General features: G+C 40.6%; 1 protein-coding gene across 1 annotated transcript in view; it reads right to left on the reverse strand.

Moving 5' to 3' along the window:
- The window catches only part of esama (endothelial cell adhesion molecule a), a 72,070-nt gene extending 53,336 nt beyond the window's left edge, over positions 1-18,734 (reverse strand). The window contains exon 1 of the mRNA XM_021623798.2: positions 18,007-18,734. Within this exon, the coding sequence (XP_021479473.1) occupies positions 18,007-18,073 (67 nt within the window). The 5' untranslated portion in view covers positions 18,074-18,734. The remainder of the gene's footprint in view (positions 1-18,006) is intronic.
- Positions 18,735-19,244: the final 510 nt, after the last annotated feature.

The raw sequence follows: 19,244 nt of genomic DNA on the forward strand, positions 1-19,244 counted from the left end.
TGCCATTTGATTTCATTGGCAGAATGTCATCTCTTCACAGGAATACCTAATCTACCAACACATTTATTGTGGTATTCTTTACCAGAAAAGACTGGTGAGCTGTAGGAAATGTAATTCAGAGCTGTAAGTGACTATTTAATTCCATTGCAAAACAGATAAAGCTGAGTATTTAAAAAAACAAACATTTAATCCATTTTAATAGATTTGCTGTAACGAAACAAAATGTGAAAAAAAGTCAAGGGGTCTGAATACCTTGATGGCACTGCACATACATACAGTATATTCGGAAAGGACTCAGACCCCTTGACTTTTCCACAATTTGTTTACGTTAACCTTTTTCAAAAATAGATTAAATAAAAAGATTTCCTCATCAAGCTACACTCAATAGCTCATAATGACAAAGTGAAAACAGGTTTAGAAATGTTTACAAAATAAACAGAAATACCTTACGTAAGTATTCAGACACTTTACTATGAGACTCAAAATTGAGCTCAGGTGCATCCTGTGTCCATTGATCATCCTTGAGATGTTTCTACAACTTGTAGTCCATCTGTGGTAAATTCAATTGATTGGAAATGATTTGGAAAGGCACACACCTGTCTGTATAAGGTCCCACAGTTGACAGTGAATGTCAGAGCAAAAACCAAGCCATGAGGTCGAAGGAATTGTCTGTAGAGCTCCGAGAAAGGATTGAGTTGAGGCACAGATCTAGGGAAGGGTACCAAAACATTTCTGAAACATTAAAGGTGCCCAAGAACACAGTGACCTCCATCATTCTTAAATGGAATAAGTTAGGAATCGCCAAGACTCTTCCTATAGCTGGCCGCCTGGCCAAACTGAGCAATCTGGAGAGAAGGACTTTGGTCAGGGAGGTGACCAAGAACTCGATGGTCATATTGACAGAGCTACAGAGTTCCTCTGTGAAGATCGGTGAACCTTCCAGAAGGACAACCATCTCTGCAGCACTCCACCAATCAGGCCTTCATGGTAGCATGGTGGCCAGACAAGCCACTCCTCAGTAAAAGGCACATGACAGCCCGCTTGGAGTTTGCCAAAAGGCACCTAAAGGACTCCCAGACCATGAGAAACAAGAAACTCTGGTCTGATGAAACCAAGATTGAAGTCTTTGGCCTGAATGCAAGCGTTACGTCTGGAGGAAACCTGCAGTGGAACATGGTGGCAGCATCATGCTGTGGGGATGTTTTCAGCGGCAGGGACTGGGATCACACTACCACGTAATGACAAATTCTATTAAAATAAACTGATATAAGTAAACTGAGAACCTTCACTCAGTACTTTCTTGACGCGCCTTTGGCACCTGACTAATTTTAGAATAAGTCTGTAACGTAACAAAAAGGTGGAAAAAGTCAAGGAGTCTGAATACTTTCAGAATGAAGTGCATATATTTTAAAAATATTTTTTTCCCTTTATTGTACTCTAACCTTACAACCCCTCCCTTAATTGGTGTAAACTAATGGAAAACACTTAGGCTTCAACATTTTACAATTGTTATGTTTTGTTTGTTTTTAATCCCATCCTTCAGCTACCCTCAACCCCTCCCATCTATCTCTGAAGACCATTCAATTTTTATTTGGCATATTTTTTAACTGTCCTGTTACAAAAATTATGAACCTTTCTATTCTCATAGATTCTACAGATTGTAAATTAAAGATCAACATTTTTGCAAAAAGTTTTATATTATTGATTGAATGACTTTTCAAATCACCCAGCAGTGCTATTTGCAGAGTTAGCTCCAAGTAAATGTTGCCAATCCTGAACTTGCGACCAAAAAACAAGCTATACAGTATATAGACAGTACCAAACAAATGATTAATGATAGTCTATTTACAACAAAATATGCAGCGCTGGGATGGTTGTATCCCTTATATATAATATTCTATTGGTTGAAAGAATTTTGTATAATCATTTATATTGAAAGAGACTACATTTTGAATCCGTGGTCGTTTTGTGTATCAGTTCATAAACCATGTGCCATGGAATTGGTACATCCAAAATCTCTTCCAACTATTTTGCAATCTATATGGCACAGTGATCAATTTTTTGGTCCTTAAAAGAAACTGGTATACTTTATCACAATTTTATTTCACCAATTTTGGTCTTTAATGCAGGGCCAAAAGACACGTTTTTTCCTTTACCCCCTTCCATTTTTGCGGTTAATGCTGCAATTAGTTGTCTGTAATTTTGGGTAGAGCAGACACTTCCATATATTTGTGTTAGCTGCATGTGTGACAACTCCATCCATCCTATTTATGATGTAATTTAAAGATTACCTTTTTTTATTCCAATGTTTTAGTTTTTTTTAATCAATTAGTATGAGTTTAACCATAATATTTGTTCTGTCTTTTCTGCTGGATTTTTTATTTTAGTGTTTGCTTAGTAGCCAGAGCAATGTGCGGTCATGTGATCCTCAAAAGGTTCTACAGCTGCAACATCGAGAGCATCCTGGTTGCATCGCTGCCTGGTACGGCAACTACAGAAGGTAGTGCATACGGCTCTTTCGGATACTATATAGAAATCAAAATGTTACCATGTGATTGAAGGAGGATTTGATAAAGTGAAGCTCCTTTCCCTGCATCAGTTACATGATGTGCCCATCTCTTCATGTACAATTGATAGGCCTAATATTGTCACTCATCAGATTGTAAATGTAATCTTGTATATAGGCTAACGCTTATGTGTGAAATTAGTTTTGGTATAGTTTTGATGGGCCGGCTGACATCAAACTGATCATTACACTGTTGTATTTCTAAATTAAAATCAACCTAGTCGCCCTCATTCAGTTAGGCTTAATTTAAATTAAATTGTTAAGGTGCATAATTATCTATCCATTCAGTGTGAGAGACTCATTAGCACCTGGCTGGGTACAACACAGTCTGATGATTAAGTTAGGAATAGGTGTAAAAAAAAAAAAAAAAAACACCTTTCTGTGTATGATTTCCAAATTCTGAAAATGAGTAGTGTTAAAAAACATTTAGGAAAAGTCAGGGAAGGACCAGGACAGTTTTTTTTGCATATTTTTGTATTTATTTACAAAATCCAACACCAGTGGACGTTGGCCTATGGCGGTTCCAGCGTTATACAACTAATTGACCAATTCTCTAGCGACAAATCAGGGCTGCGTTCAGTACGTTTTTACGTTCTGAATGTTCAATTGAACAGAAACAGTGCTGTACTGGATGACCAGTTGAAAAACAGGGAGGTTGTGTTGTGGGTTGGGGAATGCTGTCAGCATGGCCACTGCTCTTTAAATACGTCACAAATTGCATCAAGTCACACCTTGCCACACCCACCAAACGGGAGCAAATGTACCTCAAAGTCTGTTCAAGAACATTTTGGGGAAATGTGACGTTCAGTACAAACAGTTCCCCGACATAGCAAACATGCAAACGAACTGAACGCACTTTAGATCAAGCCCGGACTGTGCAATGTAGTAGGGAGTTGTAGTTGCCAACAGGCCCATATCCTACATAGTTAATTACCATGTTTACTGTGCTAAACTACAATGACAATAATCTATTGTGTTCCTACTTTGTTCGGTCAGTTAATTTTACACCAGCTACTTAGGTTAGTGTGTGGCAGACACGGAGAGATAGAGAATAGACAGAAAAACGTGTGATAGAGCAGTTGCTTTGAGGTATCACTCAATCTTTACCTGAAAATACATGATCTAAGTGATTGGTAGGTGGTATTCAGCAGTCATATAAGCATGACTTATTTACTTAAAATAATGATTGTCAGATATCTCTAGAGCTGTTGCCTAAACTGAGTTAGAATTAAAAAACGTCAAATAAAACTAAACGTAATATACACTGAAATATTTTATTAAAGTAATGTGTATTAATGGTTAACATGTGATAAGCAGTAATGGGCAGTCACTACCATCATGGGACTTGTATTAATTGTTTGATTCTGTTATAACATTCAACCCACATAATGCATAGTGTATTTAATGTAAAAAAAGAAAGAAATCAAAACCACTTATTGTTTTATAACACCTCTCTCTGACACGCTGGCGTCTGTGGGGAGTTCTGCCCGTGTGTGGTGCTGTCACTACGCCTGTGAAATAATGCATGGGCTCCTGAAATGGGCCTCTTGTACTCGAGTGGTCTGACGTTCCTGTGTAGTGCAAAACACCGCATAACTATAAGGCCCGGCCCCAGGATCCACTTCTGTTAGAATAGGCCACCATAATGGACCACAACCTCCTCTCCCTCATTACCATTATGGGGTCACGATAGGGGCTGCACCAAATGATTGATGTATTATAATAATTGATTATGCTTATGTTGTATTAAAAGAAGGGGAAGGGCTATAAGACCCCTCTGCCACTACATTTATAGGGTCCTGGACTACAGATTAGCAATATATATATGCATTATAAGGTTTGTTCCACTGTTCTTTTCTAGTCTCTGCCTCTTATAAGAAACAGTCAGAGTCTGAGAAAGCGCCTCAAGGCTAAAAGAAATTAGACACAGAACCCTGCAGATGAGTGAAAGAGACAAGTCAACATACCACTACATAGCTACTTGGGGAGTGGAATATTACTGATGCGCCCTTAGAAAAGTCTGGAACTATTGTTCTCTCCTGCAAGTTTGTATAACTGTATATGCATGGGCTTGGTCTCATGAGTAGAAGGTGTTGACGTAGGCAGTTACATCACTAGGGGTTGACTGCAAGCATATTGGACTTTTCCTATTTTGCAGAACTCACGAGACAACATTTGTATGTTTGATCCTTGACTTCTGTCTACAGCTGTATTTTGATTAAAATGTATATGATTTATAATTGCACATTGAGTATTCATTATTAAATAGAAGCCAAAGAAAAAGAAGCACAACAATAACATGACCACAGAGAGAGCGAGAGCTAGAAGAGAACACGAGACAGGTCTATAAAAAGGAGGGGTTTGAAATTATCACCAATAAAGCTATCTACTGAACAGATGACAACTACGCCAGACAGTGCATGTCATGAAAATAACAAATGCAACAAATAATAGATGGCAGTTAGTTACTCGACTACATGCATAAACCGTCCATTTTGGACGTCACTATTGTGTCCTCTAAAAACCTATTTTCTCTCGATTCAAAGGGTCTTGATCGTTTGGCACCCCTCTTCTCTGATCGAGTGAGAACACTAAACTCTCATTTAGCCTACAGCAGGTAGGAGCCTCCATCGGGATTGAGCCTATAATTACTTGATGGGCGATAGCCATATCCTCCCTTATCAGATATGGGCAGTGGGAGTAGCATGGATCGGCCCTATTCGTCCCCTGGGGATGCCTTGCACGCCTACACCCTGAACAAACAAATCACTAAATGGAGAGGGGATAGAGGGTCGAAAATGAAATTTACACCGCCTAAAGATACACCATGCCAACCCTTTTGAAAAACACCTTCAAAGTGATTCTATCCATTCAGCAATACAGCAAGCTACAGTTGAAGTCAGAAGTTTACATACACCTTAGCCAAATACATTTAAACAGTTCAATTCATGACATTAAAGTCTAGTAAAAATTGCCTGTCTTAGGTCAGTTGGGATCACCACTTTATTTTAAGGATGTGAAATGTCAGAATAATAGTAGAGATAATGATTTATTTCAGCTTTTATTTCTTTCATCACATTCCCAGTAGGTCAGAAGTTTACATACACTGAATTTATATTTGTTAGCATTGCCTTTAAATAGTTTAACTTGGGTGAAACCTTTCACAAGCTTCCCACAATAAGCTGGGTGAATTTTGGCCCATTCAACCTGACAGAGCTGGTGTAACTGAGTACGCTTTGTATGCCTCCTTGCTTGCACACACTTTTTCCAGTTCTGCACACACATTTTCTATAGGATTGAGGTCAGGGCTTTGTGATGGCCACGCCAATACCTTGACTTTGTTGTCCTTAAGCTATTTTGCCACAACTTTGGAAGTATGCTTGGGGTCATTGTCCATTTGGAAGACCCATTTGCGACCAAGCTTTAACTTCCTGATTGATGTCTTGAGATATATATCCACATAATTGTCCTACCTCATGATGCCATCTATTTTGTGAAGTGCACCAGCCCTCCTGCAGCAAAGCACCCCCACAACACGATGCTGCCACCCCCATGCTTCACGGTTGGGATGGTGTTCTATGGCTTGCAAGCCAAGCCTCCCCTTTATCCTCCAAACATAACAATGGTCCTTATGACCAAACAGTTCTATTTTTGTTTCATCAAACCAGAGGAAATTTCTCTAAAAAAGTACGATCTTGTCACCATGTGCAGTTGCAAACCATAGTCTGGCTTTTTTATGGCGGTTTTGGATCAGTGGCTTCTTCCTTGCTGAGTGGCCTTTCAGGTTATGTCGATATAGGACTTGTTTTACTGTGGATATAGATACTTTTGTACCCGTTTCCTCCAGCATCTTCACATGGTCCTCTGCTGTTGTTCGGGATTGATTTGCCCTTCTCGCACCAAAGTACGTTCATCTCTAGGAGACAGAACACGTCTCCTTCCTGAGCAGTACGACGGCTGCGTGGTCTCATGGTGTTTATACAGATGAACGTGGTACCTTCAGACATTTGGGAATTGCTCCCAAGTATGAACCAGACTTGTGGAGGTCTACAATTGTTTCTTCTGAAGTCTTGGCTGGTTTCTTTTGATTTTCGCATGATGTCAAGCAAAGAGGCACTGAGTTTGAAGGTACACATTGAAATGCATCCACAGGTACACCTCCAATTGACTCAAATGATGTCAACTAGCCCATCAGAAGCTTCTAAAGCCATGACATTTTCTGGAATTGTCCATACTGTTTAAAGGGCCAGTCAACGTTGTGAATGTAAACTTCTGACCCACTGGAATTGTGATACAGTGAATTATAAGTGAAATAATCTGTCTGTAACAATAGTTGAAAGAATTACTTGTGTCATGCACAAAGTAGATGTCTTAACCGACTTGCCAAAACTATACTTTGTTAACAAGAAATTTGTGGAGTTGTTGAAAAACGAGTTTTAAATGACTCCAACCTAAGTGTATGTAAACTTCCGACTTCAACTGTATGTGAATAAATGTTCACCACGATCCATTAGAAAGTCCATTGAAAAAGCAATGCATCACCTAATATACAGCAAATAGATTAAATTATATTCTTTGTGTTTTGGTTACCAAATGTTTTACTGTTTTTAAATACTGTCCTTTGGTGTGCTAGTTAAGAGTTGTAATACGCTGGAGTGGCCAACGACCCAGAGGCCTCAAATTGGACCGTGATTCCTATGGACACACAGGGACAAATAAAAAAAACTGGACATGCTAGCTACGCTAAAAGTATGTAGTAAATGAGTGGTGTAAGCAACTTGCCTTCCCCTCTGCACATCTTTGAGAAATTAATGTGTCAGATGTTTGTCTTTTTTTCCCCTCTCAAGGTGCACAGTCAGTCATGTGAACGGCGTCACATTTACCTTACATTGTGCCACCAGAAATAGAAAAGGAGTGTGCTAGGGTACAAGGGGCTGACGGGGCCCCCTCCACGGGTGCGACTTATCTGCTCCAAGCAGGTTTCAGAGGGGCTGCGCTGGCTCCTGCTCACACTACTGGAACTATCTAAGCCAGTACTGAGAAGAAAGAGCCTGTCCTTCACTTCAAAATAGCAAAGAGGAAAAATAGATATTTGAAGTAATTTATGCAGCCGTTCGTTTCTCTAAATGGTATTCATGAGGTATTGCTCAGGTGGTAAGAAGGCTTACCAGTCTCATTTTGTTCAATTTTCAGCTGTGATATCCATGGTGTTTTTTTTTGTTGTTTTTTTACTGGTAATGTCCTACACATCTTTCACCGGGCTCTATGTCATTTTGGACGAGAGAGCCTTCCCGTATCTGTTTTTTAGAACGTGATATTTCACATTAGGTTTAATGAAATACAACAGCTGTAAAATACTACATGGTTACATATTCTATCCCTTTGTCCTTTAGCCATTTAAATATAGTCAGAGACAATTAGCACCGACTCCACATCCAACTCTTAGATGCAAGCACACACACACACACACTTGCGTACGTGACAAAAACAATTTGTTTTTAAAATCCTGCATTCTCAAAATAACAGGCTATAAAACAGGGCCGGGCGAGTCAAAGGTGAGTCTGTGTCCGTCTGTCTCATTCACCCTCCACCATCATAAAATTAAATAGCAGACAATACCCACTCCCCTAATATTATTTAAATTCACAAAGCAGCCCCCACAACACACACCCTGTCCACTCGAGTGGCTGAGGCTTCGCCCGGTTCTTAGATTAAAGCCCAGCGAGCTAATTTGCTGATAATCCACAATTCCTGCATCATCCCAGTCTAATCCTCACAAGCTCGATCAAACAGGCAAATCTCCAGCTCAGTATCTCCCTGTATCTTCTGCGTGCGCACACACACACACACAGTATAATGAATATGCGGACACTCAGCGGGCCCTTGAGAAGCCATGTAAAAGTTAGTCTACACATCTCCAGGGTCTGAGCTAACTAAACATGACACACTAGTAGAATGACAAGAACAATCTGACACCATAACATGTGCGCGAACAACTATTTACATAACCGTGTACCCAACTTTGAAGTTTTCAGGTAAAACAGTGGTAACGCCATAGAACTCAAGTCCTCTGTGAGGAATGTGAAAATGTGTTATTAACTGCGATGGGAGGTGATTATTTTCTGTAACAAATTCAACTGCTTAGGTGTGGAGTTAGGGAGAGACAGGCGAGTGATTAGGGAGGAGATTAAAAGGAACGGTATGAGAAAGCCAGTCGTGTCACCCGAGAGGACCTGGGCAAAATGAATAGAGGGACGAAATAAATGGAAACTGAGTCGCTGTTGGTGAAGGGTTTACACAGGAATAGAAAATATTTGCAGGAGGATATGCAAAGAGCGTTAGGGAAATTGACTGATTTGGAGTTGGCTCTGAATGTCAGTTGGAAGATTGCTGGGGGGTTTGCTGTCATAGTGTACTGCATTTCTTTCGGGCCTTTTCATCATATGGATTTGAGAGACTCTGTATAGTGTGTGTGTGTGTGTGTGTGCCCAGTTAAGTATAACAGTCAAAAACAAATCATCTTCTGGTGTGGTCTAACTCACCACTTGCTGCCAAGCATCACAGTGAAGTTTTTCTCACCTCAAAGTGAGGGCAATTCAGCAGCATTTCCCAAATGGAGGGTCAGAACCTACTGCCAAGTCTTCTGGATAGTTCATAAGTTCATATGCTGCATCATGTTGTCATTGGTATATTTCTGGGCAAAGAGTTAGTGTGGAAAAGCCAAACAAGACCAAACCTGAGTGCCCCACCCACCTAGCAAACTGTGCTTAATGCCAGGTTAATGGACATGACTCCCATGGATCGTAACTCCCTGGGAAATCAATGGCTGTAATGAACAGTCCCTAATGAAGTTTCAAAACGTCAATGACCACTGAGGGAAAGCTTTCAATTGAGAGACTAACAAAATGGCAATGATGACCAGTTAAGCATCATTTGTGACTGTCTAAACCTAGAGTACCCATTTACCTACAGATCTTACGCATATATTCGAATCACCAATCTCAAGGTGGAGTTTCCCTCAAGAAAATGTATTATTTGTACAGAGATTGGTTGACATAGTAGTATTTACATATTCATTCTGCCCCTCAACTTTTTTTTTTAAAGTCAAGCTAAGCTAGACAGCCTCAAATCCAGACTTAATCCTGATAGATCCTGTTTAGCATTCAGTTTAAAAACATCTACCTCTTCAAAGACATCCAGAGAGATTATGGAAGCTCTCTGCCTGCAGTACGGTGCTGTTCCTTTATACTGTAGATGCATACAGAAAAAGCGAGAAACCACCACACGAGGGGAAATTTCTCAATTGCCAGTAGAAAGGGACAATCCAAAGGCGGAGAAGGACATTGGTGAGGCGGAAACATTCAAAGAGATAGAAATAACACGTGGTATTAGCGTAAAGCAGTGTTTTCCAAACCTATACTTGAGCACCCCTCGCTGTTTCACTTATTTGTACTATTCCATAACTAGCACACCTGATTCAACTAATCACTAAGCCCTTGATTAGTTGAAATCAGCTGTGCTAGTACTGGAATTGTTCAACTACTATAAGTGGAACATCTAGGGATATTCGAGGAGAGGTTTGGGAACCACTGTATAGCATAGTTTGCAATTAGTTTAAAACATGATATGCTTTTTAAATTCCATTGTTCTTCCTCACACACAGAATGGTGTGCTTACTTCACTTCAAACATTATGGCCAAGCAATGCTGAAAAGGGCCATAGCAATGTTGATTATGAACAACTGGGGACAGTGATGGGAAAGTCAACCCCAGAGGCACATTCCTTCAAATCAATGCCTTTTAGTGACCATTTAATGCTGGTAGGGTATTGTAAATTATGAGTGATGGCAGAAAAGCTTTTTTGGCTCAAAAGTCTATCAAGCAATTCCTTTTGCAAGGGTCACAGAAATTGTACAACACTTTTTTGACAAATGAGAAACTGTTTTGGGGAACAACCAACCCACTCGAGGTTCTGAATTTGATTAGTGTTCCATCTTTATATCTGCAAAAAAGGATGATTTAATTAGGACAATTCTCAGACGAGGGAGACTGACAGAAATTGTGAAATGGAGATATCTAGGGTGTCCACTGGCTCTGCCCAGAGTTATTGAAAACGCACTTTGGTGATGACAAATATGATTCTTAAAAAAAAAAAGAGTTTCGTAACCTAATGCATCCGATAATAAGCACAGAGCTCTGCAGCTTTCTCTCCAAAACTTGAGGGTTTTACATTTTGTTCGTCTTCCAAGTTGTTTCCGCAGGTCGCAAATAGCAAAATTTGCATGACACGAACTGAATAAAATGTTAAACGCTTTGAAAAAAAAACAACCTTTGTTGGCATTTCACAGAGATACGCTTGTTTGTGAGAAAAAAACTTAGCAAGATCCATCTTACCTCTATTATTGGTTTATGGCCTCTGGATTTGAGAAGAAAGATGATGAGTTCAACGAAAAGCCTGCCAGGTAGCCTTAATTCTCACAGCATTCAGACAGGATGATATTTTCCAGATTTGACCACTTTTTTAATATATATATATATATATATTTTTTTTATCTGGCCCTAATCACCCTAATTTTGACCATCCTACAAGGGTAAAAAAAAACACCAATAAGTTTTGAACGGATTATGATAGAGACATGGAACTGGTTCTTTTAGAAGATGATCTACACAATTAACATTATTTTACCTATTGGTCGAAATATCTATTTTTGATTGGACACCCTAAGACCTCTCATACGCAACTGGCGATCCGGATCCGGACCGGGGTCAATATGGACCGCAGGTCTCCCCCTCCACCCAACAGAAAATAAAACATAGGGCTTCGAACCCACGGTATAATAAACACAAATAAGACATCGAATGCGTAGAATTGCAGGAAATTAGCTTTAAAAACGGCAAATTCTCTCTTCACCAACAAGAGGGGTGTGAACAGTTTGGGGTCACATGGGTTGCGAGGTGGGAATTTGTTACTATGCCGACATTATCCATCCGGACCTTTGCCACCGAGGAAATACGTGACCGGATTTTCTCAAATAGTACTTGAGTACCCCTGCCCTAAGATATTGTGCAGAAATGTATGAAAGATGTTGAGTACATTATAAATGTGTACAGCACACTGACACTGGGGGATGCCTTTCATAAACAACAATTACAGTCTGAAGTGGGAAAGCTGCACCTCCACGATACCAAAATAATGACATCATATGGCACCAGAGCATGGTTGTGACCAAAAACACCCCTTTGGATGAAATCCTATAATTGCACAGCACCATGGAAAGGCTGAGAGAGGATGATTGGAGGGAAGGTAAGAGCAAATAAAAGGATAAGGCCAACAAGTGAAGGCTCGCCTACAGATCTATATATAAAACAAGTACTGTAGACATACAAACCAACAGACTCCTTTCCAGAGTCCTCTCCTTTCCTCTCCTTTGCCTCCTTTCCAGGCTTGCTTTCAGTGTAATGAGTCCCCCTAGATCTAACCTCCTGGTTGACCTGAGATGTGCTGATGAGACGTGCTGATGAGAGGAGGGAAGCGGGGGGAGGCTAGGCTGACAAGTTGACCTGTCCCCCCTGGGGGAAAGCTCTGCTGGGCAGGCAGAGGCTTGAGGGGCACGGACCTGCGAGAAACTACTGGCTATGGAGGTGCTGGACAGGAATGACTGTGTGTATGTGTGTGTGTGTGTGTGTGTGTGGGGGGGGGGGGGGGGGTGTCGAGGGTGTATGATGGGAGAAGAGCACAGCGCCGTGACATTTAGGGTGACTCCTAGCCCACGTTACACAGTGCCTCTTGATCACTTGCTCCTCCCCTCACTAGGAAAGTGCAACATCCACTCTGCCCTGAAGGGCTTCACTTAATAGTGTGGATATAATGACTTTTTCCACAAGGCTGGCTGCTGCGTTGCTGCTACTGCATACACAATTACTCTGGGTGGAATCGGCAAAGTGTAATTATCAATTTGTTAAGAGTTGAGTAGTTTGGTTCTCTGGAAATACCTCTGATGTATATAACAAACAGGTGGTGCAAAGGCTGGAATGTGTGTGTGTGTGGACATTCACCAGGACTATTGCGATGCTATTCCTTCCTGCCTGTAAGGCTCTGGTGTAGCTAGCGGGTGCCTTCTAAGACGTCAGCTGCATGCTGCAGTAGGGGCATTGGCTGATGGAGCCTGGGCCTTGACTTGCCGTATGGGATTACAGTGGATTTCAGAGGACATTACACAGTCATTTTATAGCAGAGACAGAATAAGAGGGGTTTTGCCCATAAGGGAAATCCAAGCATAAGAAGGCACACTTGTCCAATTGCAATTAATCGACTCCGACACCTAGCGATATCACCTGCCCCAACCAGAATGACAAATTGGTGAGCAGGGATTTGAGATGAATACTGGTATCTTTCTTTCAATCATCAAAAATGTGTATAAGGGGAGTTGGGGATTTAGATTGGGGGCAGACGTACGCAGAGGACAATATGACTGTATTATGACACCAATTTAATGGCTTTCATCATAGTAAACAGTACACAAACCACAATACCTGCAGGGAAACTAGTTTGCACATGAAAAGATATGATTATCAAAATGTTATAGCAATTGCACCAAAAAAATAAGGTCCATCTTAACAGAATGGTTAATCAATTACAATTATTATAATTGATTGGATGTACACTACAGTATGTAATGCTTTTCCAGTAGCTCAAAGCACTTCACATAGTTTGAGGAGAAATGTTAGACGCAACAATAGACCCCCCCCCCCATAGCTGGAATCTGACAGACAGCAACATTTATCAGTGTGTGTCATCTCAGTTGTTGACCTGTTAGTTCTTAGGCCGTATTGTAATTGCTTACTGTAATGCCTCCCAAAAAGGCAGAGAGATGGAGGAGAGGTTTGACATCAGCAGCCTGTCGGGGTGCGTGAGCAGAGAGGAGAGAGTCGCTAGCATAGCAGCTTGACAGCCTGTCATGTCACCCGATAAGCTTGAAGGTTTGTAAATAGTAATTAGTAAGCAGATTGTTTGAAATTACTCTGTGGATTTGACATGCATGTCATTGTTATAGGCTTGACATGTCATTTTACAAGACATTTCGTTGTTATAATTTGGGACATCCCTTTCAAAACCAGTATAACCAGTCTATAAATATCTTCTGGCATTGGTTTGGTGTCTCCAGAGGGACATACAATGCCATACTGAGGGACAAATACATTGAGAGAAATAAACACAGCAGGAGACTCAAAATAACTCCCTCCATATGCAAACAATATACAATACAAATGATCTCAGGAGAGGTTCTTATAACATGCAGCAGTCATGAATCAGTCACTTATGGGGGAAATAATATGAGGAATCTCGTACACAGCCCTCTGCCCATTTGTCGAGCAGGCTCAGGCCATTTCCTCTTCCAGAAAGGAAGATGGGGAGAAACAGAAACACACACAGAGAGAGAGAGAGTGTGTCTAAGGGAGTCCATAGGCCAGACACAGCATGTTGGGACTTGGGAAAGTCACCCACTGCTTTTCTCATGACCCCTGGTCAGCTTGTAGTCTGCTGTAGCTCGTGGGACAGTGCATGCGGGGAGTCATGGAGCAGAGCAGCAGGAAAGTGCTGTCTGTCTGAGGCATTCGCCTGGAGGATGTCCTGTGTGGCAGAAGCCACTAGTTGAGCCGCGTTTCATTCCAAAAGGCTGCCCCCCTCCCTCAGCCCACGTTCTCTCCCGTCTGTGGATCAGAGATCACTATAGGTAGGTCTAAACATAGCAGCTCTGCTAATTGTCTAATTGTTTTTCCCATTCAGTTTTATCAGAAACTGAGAGCCATTTTCTGGGATTGAAGGCAGCCGAGGGCAACTTTAATAAGGGGCGGAACTGCGGAGGACGCTTGCTAACATTATCTTAGCACTAATGCTAGCTGCCCTCACATACCTGTCCATAACTGTGTGAGAGGCAAAGCACACAACTCGGGTGAACTAATTTCAATCTCCCCAGAGGTCCAAGGATGCATCACAATGTGAGATACATGGCCAGAGGCAATACACAGGATTACAACTGACCACTGTTCTCTGATTGGACAACCCTCATTTTACCTTATAACTAGTGACATGGGTTGGTGTTCTTTCTGTCATTACGTCTAACAATAGTCCAGATAAATCCACAATCCCCTGTAACAAATCAAAAGCATACCAGTTACTCGAGTCCCACACAAGAGACCAGCAACTTCAAATTTGGCCTGTATTCCAGGCTCTAAACGCCATTAGGCAAGCCTCCAGTCCATATTATTTTAAGAAACAAACAATTAGAGATAAGGCACAGTTGTTATAACTTTGATAGATTGCATTCCAGAGGATGGGGGGGGGGGGGGGTGAACTCAACGCACTGCAGCAAATACAGTGGAGGGAGGAAACAAACTGTGCCAAACGATGAGGACACGCCAGGCAGAGTCGCATTTATTAGGTACCAAAGCGATGAAAACAGACAGGGAGGGAATACCTGGACTTGTCCAATAAGAAACATTGCATGTCCTAATGATCACTACCTAGACTAAGGCATGCTGTATCTTGATGAGGGACAGACATGTTGCTAAAATAAAGTCCAGAACCTTCCTCACTATTAAAAACAACACTGAATTCTAGAGAGTAGGTGAAGTGGGGAGTATTACACATGACACTCTTCCCCAGGCACGCTTTTCCTCAAACCCAGAAGGATTTCGGAAGCCCATATGGGATGACCTTGTTAAATAAGTCAGTCCTTTGTAGAGCACACCTGGAAAACAAATGAAGATATTATCTTCCCAGGGATGGTGTGTCTGGAATGGAAGTGTCATCAACTAGCGTGTTGTTCCTTCCATCTCATTTTAAACTTGTTCTAAGTATAGCATTTTAAATCCTTTGTTGTCCATTAAAACAGTTAACAGTTTGAGGAAGTATAAGGTCATTAAAATTGGGTCTAATTATTCATTAAGGATTTTTTTCCATTAATTACAGGTCCAAATTATCCAGATAACCCTGAACCACCTCGTGATCCGACTGAAAGAGCAAAAAGCCTTCAATTGTAACAATACTGGTACAGTTTTCCTTTGACCCACCCCTACCCACTCCAGTAATTAGGAAAAACAAGTCCAGGCACATCAAGCAGCGAGACTTTTTATAAAAACACATTTCTTCAGTAATGAGATTCAGTAAAGTACTGGATACAATACAAGGTCACTTTAAACAATTACAACACATATGAGACTAATGGCATTCAAATGAGCAAAACCAAAATGACTAGGCTTAGACTTGACAATCCTAATTGATGTAGGGATCTCAGGACAATGTAACTAACACCATGCAATAGACGGTCCTATTAAATATGATTACTGTATGTTTTATAGCGCCTGACATTACAACATGTACTGTTGGCTGCTGTGTTGAGAGGACAAAGAGCATAGCCAAGTAAAAAAAATATATACACATATACATATATATATATAACTGTCATTTCCATGTAAAAGCACCCATGAGCGGTTTATAGGATCATATCAAATTTGGTCTTGTTGGTGGCAGACCGCATTAGAATAATAGCCTGTGTGTAGAAGAATACCCAAACATTCAAAGCAGGATATTACATTTTTCTACCTTTGTGTACTCGTTCAGGATACATCCTCATAAAGAGAATGACATTCATATCCATAATTATGCATTTCTGTGTTGTACAGATTAAGGACCCATGATGTCATTCTGTTACCGGGTGTTGATCCACTTCACTTACTGCAGTTCAATAAACAAGAGATGTTCTCAAACTCAAGGCGTCATATCATAGCTAACACCCCATTCTTTCTGCAGAAATCTTTGAATCTTAATTTGGAGTAAATATTTATCAGATTTTGGAAAATGTGCTCACAAACAGAGATTTTACTGTCATTCTGCTACCAAACTTTGCATCTTCAATGTTCCTCAAGTAAAAGTATTTTAGCAACATCTTCAGTGGCAATTGTTCAAAGTAGACTTCTGCACATAGGTGTATGGTTTGCTAAACTTTGGTTGACATACATTTTAAAATGTGAAAAGTGAGTCTCAGCATTACTCTGTTACACTGGAATTGCCCAAACCCAGATTCTAAAAAGGTCCAACTGAGCAAGAAGCTGCGATGAAAAGAAAAATAATGCTGGCTACTGGCTTAATGTCATATTAATGGCATTGGGTGACACACACTTGCTGTGAAGCAGTGTGTTTACAATACATTAGTCTAATGTAGCCTACTTTAACTCCAGACTTCAGTTCCAAGACACTAGTTTTAACACTGTCACACACAACACTAACACGCCCCCCCATAACTCAACAATGTGATTGAAAAGGCAACAAGACAATCACAGGTTATCCTGTTTTCAAGAGAAGACAAACACAGCCATGGGAATGAAAGCATACAAGTAGAACTAGCCATCTTCCTGTTAGCAAGACTCTATTCACAACCATTTCCTCCCATGCCTTGGCCCCTACATCATAGGGGACACACCTGCTGTAGACTGTTGGTGAGTCAAACAGATAACTAATTTATAAATCAGGTGGGTTATTGTTCAGCTACCGAGCAGTATTTTCTGCACTTCATACTTAAGGTAAAAGTTTGAGAATAGATTGCAATAAACTTGTGTCAAGTAATGATTCCTTGGAATACACATTACTATTTGGCAATGAATGCCACACCCTGATAAGGTGAAATGAGCTAGTGTGAGATTGCCAGCATCAGCACATGATTGTTTTGGAAACAAAACACTGAAAAGGGCAGAGAATCCTAGGACAGATGTGGGAAAGAGAGATAGGAAGTTTCCACTACATCCCATGTCCAGTGAATACTTTGGTTCCGTTTTTGGCTTTTTTTTTTTTTTTTTACTGGGAAAGAATACCACTCGTTAAAAATGCACCGTGTCTGAAAATTCTTTGTCAAAATCTAAGACTATTCCTACATATGACATTGTCCATAAACTATATATAAATTGGTTAAATTGTAAAATAAATGTCATTACGACCAAAATATTTGATGTTAGAATGCTCGATAGTGTGATGTGAAACAAGACTTTGCTAAACAGTGTTAGTCCACTGTTCAGGCAGTGTGTGTCCATTTTATAATAAAGGGATTAATCCTCCCTGGCCAGCAGAATTGTGTGTAACACACTTGTTTCAAATCCAATGGAAAACGAACAGGTGTTTCAGGTTAAAGCCCCATCTCGAGTACGGGAACTTAATCGTCTACTACTCCACAACAAAATTAGAAATTCCACTGTCTATTAGGTCAAGTTTTGTACTGTCATTCGGAGGCAGCTAGAACATTGTTTTATGTTGTCGGTGTTGTCAGTTCGAAGACAATGTTGGTTACAAAACACCTTGCATCCACATATAGCCTACTAAACAATAAGACAACTACTTTTGAAATGATAAATTGTGTTATTTCAAACTCAAAATGACTATTGTCTTACCTGTGAAAAACAAGAAAAATGTGAACGACAGCAAGATGCAAAGTTTCCTCGAAGTATACATCTCCATAGTTCAACATGCGTCTTCTGTTTGACCCACAGCTGCTGTTTCCTGTCTTAATGTATTGTCTCCCCGTTATCTGTGAGCAATTTCGCACTACCTTGAACCGCCAGAGCGAAGACTTGGGGTAGCGAGTTTACAGTGGGCAATGTGACATTATCCGGAGTTAAATCATCTCGTTCTCAGCAGCAGTTGACGTGAGAGTGATAAAGCCTCGCGTTCGCATTTAGCGTAGCGCGCAAATAATTTTTCCAGCAGCCTACTTTGGCAAGTGTCCAGATATTTTCTTACAAAAATGTCTTCGTCGACTTCGTCGTTCATGCATCGGTCGTCGTCAAAAACGAACAAAGTTCTCACGGTGAGAATGCTCTGCCCTGCCACCTCAATAACCGACACCTGTGCACATTAACAACGTCACTCTTGACATTCTGCGCACTTACAGGTGTAGTGGTTCTATTCCCAAATAAAGAAACCGTATGAAAATAACTATTCCCAATTATAAACTGGGTGGTTCGAGCCCTGAATGCTGATCGGCTGACAGCCGTGGTATATCAGACCGTTTACCACGGGTATGACAAAACATATTTTTACTGCTCTAATTACGCTGGTAACCAATTTATAATAGTAACAAGGCACCTCGGGGGGTTTGTGGTATATGGCCAATATACCACGGCTAAGGGCTGTATCCAGGGACTCCGTGCTGCGTCATAGTTAAGAACAGTCCTTAGCCCAGCCCTGGTATATTGGTCATATACCACACCCCGTCGTGCGTTATTGCTTAAATAGAACCTTGGTACATTGATTACACATTACTTATTGTATATTGCACATATAGGATACATATTATATATGTTATTAGCTGATTCAGGGTATAACTAGGCTACTGTTGGAGGCTAGTGCAAAATGCCTTTTTCAGTTCATAGACATTATTTATTTAGCTAGAGAGCTATTTCTGGACATTACTATCTAGACAGCCTACACACCTGCTATGTGTGCTGAGTTCCAAATTAGGAACTCAATGGGGGCTGGCAATGATACAGTATGATGACAGTCAACTCCTTTAAAAAATTGTGACTTTTTACAAATGATTACAATATAACAAATCAGCTGATAAAGCTTTTCAGACAATGGCCATGGTTAGCTCATATGTTGATACACACATTGAGGCTAATGCATAAGT

Source organism: Oncorhynchus mykiss, chromosome 12 (genome assembly GCF_013265735.2).
Source record: "Oncorhynchus mykiss isolate Arlee chromosome 12, USDA_OmykA_1.1, whole genome shotgun sequence".
NCBI classification, from domain to species: domain Eukaryota; kingdom Metazoa; phylum Chordata; class Actinopteri; order Salmoniformes; family Salmonidae; genus Oncorhynchus; species Oncorhynchus mykiss.